Source organism: Trichomycterus rosablanca, chromosome 25 (assembly GCF_030014385.1).
Source record: "Trichomycterus rosablanca isolate fTriRos1 chromosome 25, fTriRos1.hap1, whole genome shotgun sequence".
Lineage (NCBI taxonomy): Eukaryota > Metazoa > Chordata > Actinopteri > Siluriformes > Trichomycteridae > Trichomycterus > Trichomycterus rosablanca.
The window spans coordinates 5,611,193-5,627,836 of NC_086012.1; the positions used below are offsets into that span (position 1 = coordinate 5,611,193).

Here is a 16,644-nt window from a genome sequence, read left to right on the forward strand (position 1 = left end):
CCTTTACTGACTTAAAAGCACAACTGCGTCACACGAAGTGAAGGTTTGCCAGTCTGTCCTGTGGAGCAATGAACCAAAACTGGAACTTTTCAAGCCAATGGATCAGCGATATGTCTGGAGGAGGAAGAATGAAGCACAAGCTGAAAGGAACACCCTGCCTACGGTAACATGGTGATGGCGTGGTGATGCTCTGGACCTGCTTGGCTTCCTTTGGCACTGGAAACCTGCAGCATGTGGAGGGCGAGATGGATTGAATCAAGGATCATGCCTTCTGTGAGGAAGTTGAAGCTTGGGCGTCAACAGATCTTCCAACAAGACAGTGATCCCGAGCATACCTCAAAGTCCACCAAGGCTTGGTTTTAAAAGACGTCCTGGTACATTCTAGACTGGAACCCTATAAAGAATCTTTGGTGGGATCTGAAGAAGGTGGTTGCAGCACACAAACCCAGGAATATTAGTGAAGGAATGGGCTCAGATTTCCTCAGAAACTGGTGTCTGGCTAGTACTAAAGTCATTGTCATGAATGGGTTGAGTAATTCTGAGACTGTGGTAGTTTGTGTTGAATCTGGAAACCACACGTTATATTAGTTATGTTGGCGCAAACCCAATGTTGGCAAGCCTCTATTATGACTTTATGCCTCCTAACCTCTCCTCCACTGACTCTTCCATACAGCCCAGTTTTATTTGGAGTGACTGGGGCATGGTTCACTGCAGCAAGGATCACTGCAGCTCTTTCAGAGTTACATTTGACCTTTTTGCTGCTTTAATGAGTAAAGCCCTCCTTACCAAGCCACCGAGATCTTGTTGGGGGCTTTCTCGAGGCTCGGTTGTGCCATTATCAAATCACTGTGTACGGTCGTTCAGCACCCTGACCATCTACCCACCTGTTTGATTTGTTGGATGGTGCTTGCTCGGGAAACATCCATCTGAATGTAGATTCCGGTGGGCAACAAGAAATCGACAGTCACTTGGTCGTGCCCGTCCAGGCCTGGTTCTGCCCACACGTCCAGCTGATCCATCATGGTGGGTGGCATAGCAAGAGACACACCGCAACCAAACCATGGGACCCTAAAGACGACATAGTGCACAATGTAACCCAACAATATTTAGTAATAGATGACATGTTCTCCAGTACAAGCATGGTTTGAATAACAGATGGGATTGGGAGAGTTTGACCCTACGGATTAATACCTGGACCGCCCAAAAAGAAGTGAAAACAACAGGTGAAGGCATCGTTGAAGGCAACTGCTTAGGGGAACATACCCACTTTAAAGCGGCATGTGCAGTTTTCAGGGACGTTCCTGCTTGTTTTAGCTTGACCTGGCTTCAAAGTGAGAGAGGGCAGGTGCTAGACTGGCCTGTCTGTAGTCTAGACTTACATTATGTGGACAAAATTATTGATACACACTTCTTAGTCACTGAATTCAGGTGGTATTAATGGAAAACTGGATGCATTTAGGAACCTTTTGCATGGCTGAGCAGCCAAGCTCAATGCAAAGCAATTTAAAGCACAATGCCACTGGACTCTGGAGCAAAGGAAACATGAATCATACTTCTCTATCTGGCAGCACGATTGACGAGTCTGGATTTGGCGAATCGACTGTACGCTGTAAAGTATAGTGAAGGAGGGTACGAATGCTACAATGTTGATTTTCAGGGGCTGGACCAGGCCTAACAGAATGCGAACAGTAATTAGATACAGTATTTCAGCACTTACCTGCTACATCTACAGGTTACTCACAGGGCAGCTTCATAGCTGGAATTGAAAAGGATGTGCAGGAATGCTTCATCTACAGAAAAAAAAAAGAGAAATATGCAGGGGTTACATTTAAATAAAAATAAAAGCTGAATTCAAAGGTTTTCAGTTTGACAGTTTGGGATTTTAAAGACTCTCAATTTCCGCGGCTAATCATTATTGATTTGGCACAGTTTTTACGCCGGATGCCCTTCCTGATACAACCCTCCCTATTTATCCGGGCTTGGGACCGGCACTACAATGCACTGGTTTGTGCATCCTAGCGGCCAGGTGCCTATAGGACAATTCAGTGTCTCCAATTAGCCTGGCTGCATGTTTTTGGACTGTGGGAGGAAACCGGAGCACCAGGAGGAAACCCACGCAGACACGAGGAGAACATGCAAACTCGCACAGAAAGGACCCGGACAGCCCCACCTGGGGATCGAACCCAGGACCTTCTTGCTGTGAGGCGACAGTGCTACCCACTTAGTCACGTGCCGTGCTGCGATCTTACTATCTGTAAGCAAATATTTAAAATACACTTGACTAGAGCCAAATTGTGATGGCAACACATATATTATTATTTTAATTATAATAATTAAAATAATAATTATAAAATAATATTTATTTTAATTATTATTTTAATTATAATTATTACAAAAATATTATAAAATTATATTTATTTTAATTATTATTACTTTATTTATAATAATTAAAATAATAATTATGAAATAATATTTATTTTAATTACAACATATTAAAATAATTGTGAAATAAACACATTTTAACAGGCACATAAACACAAAATTAACTTGTACACAAACACCCCCTGACCTACTTTACGTTACTTGTAAACCACAGTGGGACCAGATTACCACCAAGTATATTTCGTTTTGCCTGGGTCGTGGTAAAAATCATGGACAAAATGTGGGTCACTTAAAAAAAATAAAAAAATAAATTAAAATAAAAAAAAGGCCTGGAGCTTATAGCAGGTTTGGTGTGGAAGAACTTGACTGGCCCACACAGAGCCGTGAAATCAATAGACTGAGAGCCAGGCCCTCTCGTCCAACTAGTCTACGTAAATGCTACGGGCCAACTTTAATCTGATTTGTAAAATACCTCGCGAGCCGTGTCAAAGATGGTAATGCAGGCCATAGACTGGACATCGCTGGTGTAATATGTAGGTGTCCTGATACTTTTGCCCAAATAGTGTATGTTAAATGTTGACCTTGAGTGTCTAAAGCTGTACATAATACTGTAGGCCCTGAGAAATACATGGTTTGTCTGTCAAGGCATTAAAACATCATGAGCTGTTATTATGTCTAACCACTAAAAGCAGAAGCAATCTTTACCTTCACAGTGAGTGAGTAAATCTTTAGTCATGTCCTCATTACACAGTAAACAAACACACTTCAGCAGTGTGAATTCTATTCTCTACTTCTCTTTAAAAAGTTATTTGCATGGTTTGCAGAATACAAAACCACAATATAAGATCAAATTCAGCACTACCACCACCAACAGATCCAGATTTTATGACATTAATAACGGCAGGCGTGTAGTTATTATATAATGTACAGTGGTAGTGTGATTGTGTGAGCAAACAGCCAATTTAACACATACTGTACATGCACACACACACTGTACATACACACTCAAACATATGCACATATACTGTACATGCATACTCATACAGTACATACACCCATATACAGTACATACACACAGTACATACACACATATACAGTGCATACACACACATACAGTACATACACACACACATACAGTGCATACACACACACATACAGTACATACACACACACATACAGTACATACACACACACATACAGTACATACACACACACATACAGTACATACACACACAGTACATACACACAGAGTACATACACACACATACTGTACATACACACACATACTGTACATACACACATATACAGTACATACACACATATACAGTACACACATATACAGTACATACACACACACATACAGTACATACACACACATACTGTACACCCACCCATACTGTACATACACACATATACAGTACATACACACTCATACTGTACACCCACCCTTACAGTACATACACACACATACTGTACACCCACCCATACTGTACATACACACACATACTGTACACACTCATACTGTACACACACTCATACTGTACATACACACATAGAGTACATACACACACACATACAGTGCATACACACACACATACAGTACATACACACACACATACAGTACATACACACACACATACAGTACATACACACACACATACAGTACATACACACACAGAGTACATACACACATACAGTACATACACACAGAGTACATACACACACATACTGTACATACACACACATACTGTACATACACACATATACAGTACATACACACATATACAGTACACACATATACAGTACATACACACACACATACAGTACATACACACACATACTGTACACCCACCCATACTGTACATACACACATATACAGTACATACACACTCATACTGTACACACACTCATACTGTACACCCACCCTTACAGTACATACACACACATACTGTACACCCACCCATACTGTACATACACACACATACTGTACACACTCATACTGTACACACACTCATACTGTACATACACACAGAGTACATACATACACACATACAGTACATACACACACACATACAGTGCATACACACACACATACAGTACATACACACACACATACAGTACATACACACACACATACAGTACATACACACACACATACAGTACATACACACACAGTACATACACACACACAGAGTACATACACACATACAGTACATACACACAGAGTACATACACACACATACTGTACATACACACACATACTGTACATACACACATATACAGTACATACACACATATACAGTACACACATATACAGTACATACACACACACATACAGTACATACACACACATACTGTACACCCACCCATACTGTACATACACACATATACAGTACATACACACTCATACTGTACACCCACCCATACTGTACACCCACCCTTACAGTACATACACACACATACTGTACACCCACCCATACTGTACATACACACACATACTGTACACACTCATACTGTACACACACTCATACTGTACATACACACAGAGTACATACATACACACATACAGTACATACACACACATACTGTACACCCACCCATACTGTACATACACACATATACAGTACATACACACTCATACTGTACACACACTCATACTGTACACCCACCCTTACAGTACATACACACACATACTGTACACCCACCCATACTGTACATACACACACATACTGTACACACTCATACTGTACACACACTCATACTGTACATACACACATAGAGTACATACATACACACATACAGTACATACACACAGAGTACATACATACACACATACAGTACATACATACAGAGTACATACATACACACATACAGTACATACATACAGAGTACATACACACAGAGTACATACACACACATACTGTACATACACACACAGTACATACACACACAGTACATACACACACACAGTACATACACACATATACAGTACGTACACACACATACTGCACATGCACACACACTGTACATACACACACATACAGTACACACACACACACACACAGAGACAAACACAGATTCAAAGTCAAATATTAAATATTGCAATATGGCAGCGGCAATTAATAAGTGACTGGAATCTACAGAACTGCAACTTTAAATTATGGAACACATTAATTATCAATAGGTCCAACATAAGTGGTAAAATTCCGAAATGAATCAGGTATGGTGGTTATATAGTGGGGAACAAGGATGGACCACAAAATACAGCTCTGGTTCAACCCAAGCTCTGGTTTACTTGTGGTTCTGGTTCACTCTGGTTTACTTGGTTGTCATGCTGTGATAGTGAAAATGTACTTAATAATCGAGTCCTGTCATGTTTCTGCCTGTGACACTACGTTTCACATTTCCCGTCTACACGTCTGCCCTCTGTTCTAAAAATTGTAAGCGTCACAGATTGCGTCACAGGTTGTGTACAGCGTTTGCTTGAGCTGTGTATCTTTATTCATTTAAAAAGGAGGGAACAGCTTTACAAGGGGGTCATTTTTGTCCTTTCTCTAAAATAAAAAGATAGCATCGTATAGAGTTTAGTGCTAAAAGTAATTAGAAAAACAAGATCAAATAAATAAATAAAAGGTCAAATAATAAATCAAATCATACAAAATAATTTTTTTAATGTACTTTAAAATTTGTTTGCTTTTGTTTTGGGCATTTATGCGTCTGTATTGTATTTGCTAAACAGTAAAGGTTTCTTGCATGGGCGGGATTTAGGACAAAACATGAGCTGTTAAATGCTATTGGTCACCAAGAAAATACTGACAAGTCATCTGACCTTTAGCCAGACCTACTCAATGAGCCGTGAAGCCTCAACAAACCAGCCGTCCAAGCTTTTTTAGCCTGAGGCTTTTCTTTAAGCCTGATAAACTGTGTTTAAAACCATGTTAAGCACAACATACATTTAAATGCTTAAGGTTTTATATAATATTTACATTTGGATTGAAATTGAGTTGAAGGAAGAATGTTAGAATGAGACAAGGAAGCTTTTTCCACCATGTGTTTATTTTTAATTAAGTTATTTATTATTCAATTTATATATATATATATATATATAAAAAAAAAAATTTTTAATAATAGTACATATATTTATATTTTTATATATTTTTATATAATTATTTATATATATATATATATATATATATATATTTTTTTTTTTTTTTTTTTTTTTTTTTATAATAGTAATATTATAATATATAATTATAATTATAATATATAAATCTTAAATATAATATTTATATTATAATATGTAAATATTATTTAATAATATTATATATATATATATTTTTTAATAATATTATATATATATATATATATATATATATATATATATTTTATATATTTTTATTTAATTATATATATATATATATATATATATATATATATATATATATATATACTATTATTAAATTAAAATATATAAAAAATATGTTTATATATATATATTTTGTTTTTATTTTTTATTTTATTTTTTATTTAAAAATTTAGTTGTTTGCACCTACTTTAAATTTGCATCTGATACTTTATAGTTTATGCTTAATACGTTTGGCACTAAATAAACCGTATAACACCCACGACACTCAAGCCTTGAAACATCAACCTTCTTTTATTAGCCTTCAACGTCAACGTTTTTCTGCTCTGTACATGAATTCCCTCTCCATGCTGAATTCTTCTACAGGTCTTAACAAGTACGCCTGGAATTCTTCATTTCACTTAGCTTTGGTCTTTCTTATAGTCTGTGCACAAACTACTTTCACAAATTACACAAAATATACATTCAGTGATTTGTATGATTAATTTGTTCTATTTTTAAAATAATTAAATGTTCTTTAACATAAATACATTCTATAATGGCATTTAAGATTATTTCTATTAGTTATTATGATTCAATAAAGTCAGTAACTTGAGAAGACAAATTGAGTACGCTAAATTGGGAGAAATTTGGAGAAAATGCATAAATAAAATAGAAAAGCATCTCCTGTGCGCCAGTGGTGCTACCGGGCTGTGACGTTAATGCAATGGAATGTCATCCCGTCCAGTGATCACTGCATTTCGGGCCAGCCATTCCCTTGATTCCGGACCATGAAAAAATGATGCTTGTTTGGAAGCTGGGGTCAGAGCGCAGGGTCAGCCATCGTACGGCGCCCCTGGAACAGACAGGGTCAAGGGCCTTGCTCAAGAGCCCAACAGTGGCTGCACAGCAGAGCCTGGATTTGAACCGACAATCTTCTGGCTGACAGCACGAAGCTCGACCCACCAGGCTACCACCGTCCCTAACAAACAAATAAAGGGTACCGATAACGACGGCCATTCGTACGAATTACTGTTCCTCTCAGTGGTGCGACATTTACATGTGGATGTGAACCTCTGAACGCACAGGAATACATGCAAATGTAATTACAATAGCAACATTTGTTCTGACACTCTCTGGCCACTTTATTAGGAGCACCTGCATCTGACAAGAGTAGAAGCCAATGTGATGATCTGTTGTAGACTCTTTTGCCCAAAAGGTTCACAGTATGATGCTTTTCTGATCACCATGGCTACAGAAGATGGTTATTTGGGCTACCATCACCATCCAGTCTGGCCATTGTTTAACCTAATTTAATTTCTTATAGCCAAATTTGTACTCCTGTGGCAAACATCCAGACATCGAGTCCTTTATTTAAAATGATAGCTCTGATTGTACATAAGTAGAGTCCTGGATTCTTAGACTGAGACCTTTCAGACTGCTCTATTTTTTGACACCCTGTTAGCCAACAGGCTATTTCTATGGCAGGAAATGTGGTGCTCAAAGATTTCATCTATTCATAAAAGTCTATTGTGGTTCTGTTGTGCTGCTTTGCTGTTAAGAGTCTATCAGCCAGAACATTAAAACCACCTCCTTGTTTCTACACTCACTGTCCATTTTATCAGCTTTACCATATAGAAGCACTTTGTAGTTCTACAATTACTGACTGTAGTCCAGCTGTTCCTCTGCATACTTTTTAGCCTGCTTTCACCCTGTTATTTAATGGTCAGGACCCCCGCAGGACCACTACAGAGCGGGTATTATTTAGGTGGTGGATCATTCTCAGCACTGCAGTGACACTGACATGGTGGTGGTGTGTTAGTGTGTGTTGTGCTATTACGAGTGGATCAGACACAGCAGCGCTGCTGGAGTTTTTAAATACAGTGTCCACTCACCGTCCACTCCATTAGACACTCCTACCTAGTTGGTCCACCTTGTAGATGTAAAGTCAGAGACGATCGCTCATCTCTTGCTATCTTTGAGATGGTGGTCACAGGACGCTGCCCACGGGGTGCTGTTGGCTGGATGTTTTTGGATGGTGGACTATTCTCAGTCCAGCAGTGACAGTGAGGTGTTTAAAAACTCCAGCAGCATTGCTGTGTCTGATCCACTCATACCAGCACAACACTGCAGTGCTGAGAATGATCCACCACCTAAATAATACCTGCTCTGTGGTGGTCCTGTGGGGGTCCTGACCATTGAAGAACAGGGTGAAAGGGGGCTAACAAAGCATGCAGAGAATTAGATGGACTACAGTCAGTAATTGTAGAACTACAAAGTGCTTCTATATGGTAAGTGGAACTGATAAAATGAACAGTGAGTGTAGAAACAAGGAGGTGGTTTTAATATTATGGTTGATCGGTGTATATACCCATCTACACCCAATCCTGTAGATTTGGTCGCTCCCAATGTTACTATCTTTGGAAAAAATGCAGTATTATTCTAGCTCTAGTTGTTTTATACGTCTTTATTGTGTGTAGTTATATTTACACCCTTGCCCCAGTTATAGAGCTCAACAAACGTTTGTCTAATTTCGTTTGATTTTCCTCTAGAGGCTCTAAGCTTGTTAGAATACTAGGCATTGTAAACTCCATAAATGCACAAGCCTTTAAATAAACCTAAAAGCTAAAAATCTACCCAATGAAACAAAACATGAACCCAAACTGACCTCTCAATCAAGATTTTACCATGCATGGCCTTCCTGCGCTGCTATGTTGTAAAGGGAAATTGCACAAAAAATGCAGACCGGCCAAGAACAGCAGCAAAGAGTCTGGCTGAGAACCTCTATTCACAGTAATGCACGACGATCCATACACATTCACCACTAATGGAATATAAATAAATAATGCATTTTTAATGCCCACCAGAAAGACAGATTTAATCTTCATTAACATGCATGACAACGTTTCAGGCTCGATAGCTCAGCATCGTTACTGCCGAACAGATTTACAGCCCATATTACGAGACATATGAGATCCTTTTAGGGGTGGCGGGTAGAATTGGTGCCGTACAGTCCCAGGATTCTGATTAGCTGGGTTAAATCCTTTTCTCTAATAGAATGTTAATGGCTAATTGTGTTATTCGCTCGTTCTGCATCATTTATCGCTTATTCTGCTCATTTAAATTTAAAGTGTAACAGTGTTAGTGGATGGCTGAATGATGATGGTCGTGTGGGCATCACTATCCACTCACTATCCATTTTATCAGCTCCACTTACCATATAGATGCACTTTGTAGTTCTACAATTACTGACTGTAGTCCATCTGTTTCTCTGCATGCTTTGTTAGCCCCCTTTCATGCTGTTCTTCAATGGGCAGGACCCCCACAGGACCACCACAGAGCAGGTATTATTTAGGTGGTGGATCATTCTCGGCACTGCAGTGACACTGACATGGTTGGTGGTGTGTTAGTGTGTGTTGTGCTGGTATGAGTGAATAAGACACAGCAATGCTGATGGAGTTTTTAAACTCCTCACTGTCCCTGCTGGACTGAGAATAGTCCACCAACCAAAAATATCCAGCCAACAGTGCCCAGTGGGCAGCGTCCTGTGTTTGTTTGTTTGTTTATTAAGATTTTAACGTCAGGTTTTACACTTTTGGTTACATTCATGACAGGAAACGGTAGTTTTATCTTTACACAAGTTTCATCAGTTCACAAGGTTATATCTATATATATGTCATGGACAATTTAGTATCTCCAGTTTACCTCACTTGTATGTTTTTGGACTGTGGGAGGAAACCGGAGCTCCCGGAGTAAACCCACGCAGACATGGGGAGAACATGCAAACTCCACACAGAAAGGACCCGGACTGCCCCACCTGGGGATCGAACCCAGGACCTTCTTGGGCAGCGTCCTGTGACCACTGATGAAGGTCTAGAAGATGACCGACTCAAACAGCAGCAACAGATGAGCGATCGTCTCTGACTTTACATCTACAAGGTGGACCGACTAGGTAGGAGTGTGTAGACAGTGAGTGGACACGGTATTTAAAAACTCCACTCATACCAGCACAACACACACTAACACACCACCACCATGTCAGTGTCACTGCAGCGCTGGGAATGATCCAGCACCTAAATCATACCTGCTCTGTAGTGGTCCTGGGAGAGTCCTAACAAAGCATGCAGAGAAACAGATGGACAACAGTCAGTAATTGTAGAACTACAAAGTGCTTCTATGTTAGTATATTTAATGTCACGTTATGGAAGAAACCAGCTACTATACATGTGTTCATTTATCTGGGAGAAATATTTTAGTAGTCTCATTGTCTCAGGTTAGAGTTGATTACTTTACTGTTGTTGATGGCAGGAACGTCAATGATTAACCAGGTAACTGATAGCAGACATAAAAGTCATTGTTTGGTTAATGCTGTTAGTAAAAAACAGTCTTCCAAATCCATTTCCAACAGCTGATGCTCGATTCCAGTTGAGAGTGCAGTTATAGTCTATACACAGTGACCCTATGTTCAGACTGGATTAGAGGACAAAATTGGAGGGGAAAAATGCTGAAGGGATCACATAGTCCATCACTGTCTGTACAGAAAACCTGACAAGAACAAGCTGCTAAAAGTTTTTCACCCTGACGGTGTGTTTTTCTTCCATATCTAGTAGGAACTATTAACTAGGAACTACAAATAGAGCATACCGTTACACGATGGTGGAAATAATGCATGTACCGTTCTGTTCAATGCTCAATTCCTATTGGTAATTGACAAATCAATTGGGAGCTTCATGTGTGGAGTTTGCATGTTCTCCCCCTGTCTGCGTGGGTTTCCTACGGAAGCTCCAGTTTCCTCCCACAGTCCAAGGACGTGCAAGTGAGGTGAATTGGAGATACAAAATTGTCCATCACTGTGTTTGATATTAAACTTGTGAACTGATGAACCTGTGAACGATCAGCCATAATATTAAAACCACCTCCTTGTTTCTACACACACTGTCCATTTCATTTCAGCTCCACTTACCATATAGAAGCACTTTGTAGTTCTACAATTACTGACTGTAGTCCATCTGTTTCTCTACATGCTTTGTTAGCCCCCTTTCGTCCAGTTCAATGGTCAGGACCCCCACAGGACCACTACAGAGCAGGTATTATTTAGGTGGTGGATCATTCTCAGCACTGCGGTGACACTGACATGGTGGTGGTGTGTCAGTGTGTGTTGTGCTGGTATGAGTGAATAAGACACAGCAGCGCTGCTGGAGTTTTTTAAATGCCGTGTCCACTCACTGTCCACTCTATTAGACACTCCTTCCTAGTTGGTCCACCTTGCTGATGTTTGTTTGTTTATTAGGATTTTAACGTCATGTTTTACACTTTGGTTACATTAATGACAGGAACGGTAGTTACTCGTTACACAAGGTTATATCACACACAGTCATGGACAATTTAGTGTCTCCAATTCACCTCACTTGCACGTCTTTGGACTGTGGGGGGAAACCGGAGCACCCGGAGGAAACCCACGCGGACACGGGGACCTTGCAGATCAAGTCAGAGACGATCGCTCATCTATTGCTGCTGTTTGACTCGGTCATCTTCCAGACCTTCATCAGTGGTCACAGGACGCTGCTCACGGGGCGCTGTTGGCTGGATATTTTTGGTTGGTGGACTATTCTCGGTCCAGCAGTGACGGTGAGGTGTTTAAAAACTCCAGCAGCGCTGCTGTGTCTGATCCACTCATACCAGCACAACACACACTAACACACCACCACCTAAATAATACCTGATCTGTGGTGGTCCTTGGAGACTCCTGACCATTAAAGAACAGGGTGAAAGGGGGCTAACAAAGCACGCAGAGAAACAGATGGACTACAGTCAGTAATTGTAGAACTACAAATAGTTTAAAATAAAGAAACATTCTTTATAAGCGAAGCTCCTTCTGGTATGATCACGTTTAATTGATGCTCTATATTAACCTATAATTAAGTAAGTTTTAGTTCCTTTTGCTATTATTTTTATCTCTTATATCAAGTACTTTAAGTATTTTTGTACAGTAACATTCTGATGAGCATCACTGACCATATTTAATATGGATACTTTATCATCAGAGGTATTTAGGCTGAACTATTTAATGTGAACTGAAAATATATATATACTTTAAATTATTTAAAAACACATTAAAACAAAGGAGGTTTGTTTTGTGGGGGTAGAAACAGAACACATTTTGTTGATACTCTTCCCTGCTTAGGTTGTATGAAGTTTGCCACACTTGCTCGGTTGGAGATACAGAATTGACGCTGGTTAACAGCAGGGGACCAGTAACGGCGCATAAATACACGCATAAATACAAACATCAACTCGAATCATGTCAAACAGCCCAAACTGTCCAGTGTTTTGACGCAAAGTTTGCGTTTAATCAGATCAGCATGAGAGAGAGAGAACTAATGTTTACCTTGCTGTAGCGGCCGGTTGTCGGAAGCGCGACTCCTCTACGATTCTACACGGAAATAAGGAGTTTGTTCGTCGGTTAGACTGTAAATAATTCAGCTTCCTTTAGGCTCAGGCCTGTAAGCCCGACAATAATGACTCGAACAGCCTGAAAGAAGCTCACAGGTGACAGCGGCTCATCCGCTACCTGCTGTCCATTAATGAAGAGAGATCAAATCGCTTGGTCTGGTTTCAGTATTGAGGTCCAGGCCCTGCCCTCCGTGTGCACTTTCACAACAGCGCTCAGCCGGTACAGTCCATCCTACACTGTGCCGTGATTTCAACCGGAAACGCCAACTTCTGAAACACCCATTACACAGCACCGCAGCCACGGTGCTATTCTAACCCACAGTATACTACACTCCGCCCGAAAGTAGTGCGCACTGCGTCTGCGTGATATTGTTTAAACGGTACAGCGATCACTGCGCGCAGTAGTATGCAGTACGCAGTACGCAGTATGCGAGAATAATCCTTCTGTATACTACTATTCATTGTCATGTGACTACCAGTTAAATGTACTTGATGGCGCAGTTTTACCAGAATAACATCACTGTTCTGTATTTTTCCAGTTTTCCCAGTCGGTTGAAGCCATACATTGTAAAATTAGGTTGTATAAAGTTTTGTAAGTAAACGAATTTATGTAAAATCTCCTAAAAATCCCAAACCGAGTGCCAGTTCAAAAGATATATTATGGCAAGCCAAACAGGAAATATATAGCAAACACTGATACATATGGAATGAAGCTTGATATATATGGAATGAAAACTGATATAGATATATATAATGAAACTCGATATATATAAAATGAAACTTGATATATATAATGAAACTCGATATATAACATTAAACTTAATATATATATAACATTAAACTTGATATATATAATGAAACTCGGTACATATAAAATGAAACTTGATATATATAAAATAAAACTTGATGAAAACTGATATATATAATGAAACTCGATATATGTAAAATGAAACTCCATATATATAAAATGAAACTTGATATATATAAAATGAAACTTAATATAAATAAAATAAAACTTGATATACAGTATATAAAATGAAAACTAATATATATAATGAAACTCGATGTATATAAAATGAAAATGATATGTACATAAAATGAAACTTGATATATATAAAATAAACTTGCAAACTAACATGAAATCTGATAAATGAAAACTGCTATATATATATATATATATATATATATATATATATATATATATATATATATATATACACACGTATATATATATATATTCATTCCATATATATATCGAGTTTCATTATTTATATATACTGTATATATATATATATATATATATATATATATATATATATATATATATATATATATATATATATATATATATATACAGGGGTTGGACAATGAAACTGAAACACCTGTCATTTTAGTGTGGGAGTTTTCATGGCTAAATTGGACCAGTCTGGTGTCCAATCTTCATTAATTGCACATTGCACCAGTAAGAGCAGAGTGTGAAGGTTCAATTAGCAGGGTAAGAGCACAGTTTTGCTCAAAATATTGCAATGCACACAACATTATGGGTGACAAAAGAGGAGAGTTCAAAAGAGGACAAATTGTTGGTGCACGTCTTGCTGGCGCATCTGTGACCAAGACAGCAAGTCTTTGTGATGTATCAAGAGCCACGGTATCCAGGTTAATGTCAGCATACCACCAAGAAGGACAAACCACATCCAACAGGATTAACTGTGGACGCAAGAGGAAGCTGTCTGAAAGGGATGTTCGGGTGCTAACCCGGATTGTATCCAAAAAACATAAAACCACGGCTGCCCAAATCACAGCAGAATTAAATGTGCACCTCAACTCTCCTGTTTCCACCAGAACTGTCCGTCGGGAGCTCCACAGGGTCAATATACACGGCCGGGCTGCTATAGCCAAACCTTTAATCACTCGTGCCAATGCCAAACGTCGGTTTCAATGGTGCAAGGAGCGCAAATCTTGGGTTGTGGACAATGTGAAACATGTATTGTTCTCTGATGAGTCCACCTTTACTGTTTTCCCCACATCCGGGAGAGTTACGGTGTGGAGAAGCCCCAAAGAAGCGTACCACCCAGACTGTTGCATGCCCAGAGTGAAGCATGGGGGTGGATCAGTGATGGTTTGGGCTGCCATATCATGGCATTCCCTTGGCCCAATACTTGTGCTAGATGGGCGCGTCACTGCCAAGGACTACCAAACCATTCTGGAAGACCATGTGCATCCAATGGTTCAAACATTGTATCCTGAAGGCGGTGCCGTGTATCAGGATGACAATGCACCAATACACACAGCAAGACTGGTGAAAGATTGGTTTGATGAACATGAAAGTGAAGTTGAACATCTCCCATGGCCTGCACAGTCACCAGATCTAAATATTATTGAGCCACTTTGGGGTGTTTTGGAGAAGCGAGTCAGGAAACGTTTTCCTCCACCAGCATCACGTAGTGACCTGGCCACTATCCTGCAAGAAGAATGGCTTAAAATCCCTCTGACCAACCAAGACGAATTGACGCTGTATTGGCCGCAAAAGGAGGCCCTACACCATACTAATAAATTATTGTGGTCTAAAACCAGGTGTTTCAGTTTCATTGTCCAACCCCTGTATATATATATATATATATAAAGTTTTAATTCCATATACTGTATATCTGTTTTCATTCTATATATATCAGTGTATCATCATACTATCTACATAATAGCAATAATATATAACAGGCTTATAAACCTAAGTCAACACTAAGAGAGACACTAACACTAATTAATCTATTCCCTGCAAAATGTGTGTCCAGGCTTTAAATGGAACTGTTGCTTGCTGGTTTTTGTGTGTTGAACACAATGGCAAACAATCAGGTTGAGACTGTCCTGTAAATCATCTTACACGTATAAAGTATTGTGAATAAGTGTTAACATAATTTTGACCCACTCCTATATATATATACAGTGTATCACAAAAGTGAGTACACCCCTCACATTTCTGCAAATATTTTATTATATCTTTTCATGGGACAACACTATAGACATGAAACTTGGATATAACTTAGAGTAGTCAGTGTACAACTTGTATAGCGGTGTAGATTTACTGTCTTCTGAAAATAACTCAACACACAGCCATTAATGTCTAAATGGCTGGCAACATAAGTGAGTACACCCCACAGTGAACATGTCCAAATTGTGCCCAAAGTGTCAATATTTTGTGTGACCACCATTATTATCCAGCACTGCCTTAACCCTCCTGGGCATGGAATTCACCAGAGCTGCACAGGTTGCTACTGGAATCCTCTTCCACTCCTCCATGATGACATCACGGAGCTGGTGGATGTTAGACACCTTGAACTCCTCCACCTTCCACTTGAGGATGCGCCACAGGTGCTCAATTGGGTTTAGTCCATCACCTTTACCTTCAGCTTCCTCAGCAAGGCAGTTGTCATCTTGGAGGTTGTGTTTGGGGTCGTTATCCTGTTGGAAAA

The 16,644-nt window shown here is 39.3% G+C and overlaps 1 protein-coding gene across 1 annotated transcript in view; it reads right to left on the reverse strand.

The window, feature by feature from the left end:
* Positions 1 to 13,374, reverse strand: part of pik3cb (phosphatidylinositol-4,5-bisphosphate 3-kinase, catalytic subunit beta) — a 36,203-nt gene extending 22,829 nt beyond the window's left edge. The window contains exons 1-3 of the mRNA XM_062987326.1: positions 13,113 to 13,374; positions 1,718 to 1,790; positions 885 to 1,068 (exon numbers count right to left, since the gene is read on the reverse strand). Of these exons, the coding sequence (XP_062843396.1) occupies positions 885 to 1,034 (150 nt within the window). The 5' untranslated portion in view covers positions 1,035 to 1,068; positions 1,718 to 1,790; positions 13,113 to 13,374. The remainder of the gene's footprint in view (positions 1 to 884; positions 1,069 to 1,717; positions 1,791 to 13,112) is intronic.
* Positions 13,375 to 16,644: the final 3,270 nt, after the last annotated feature.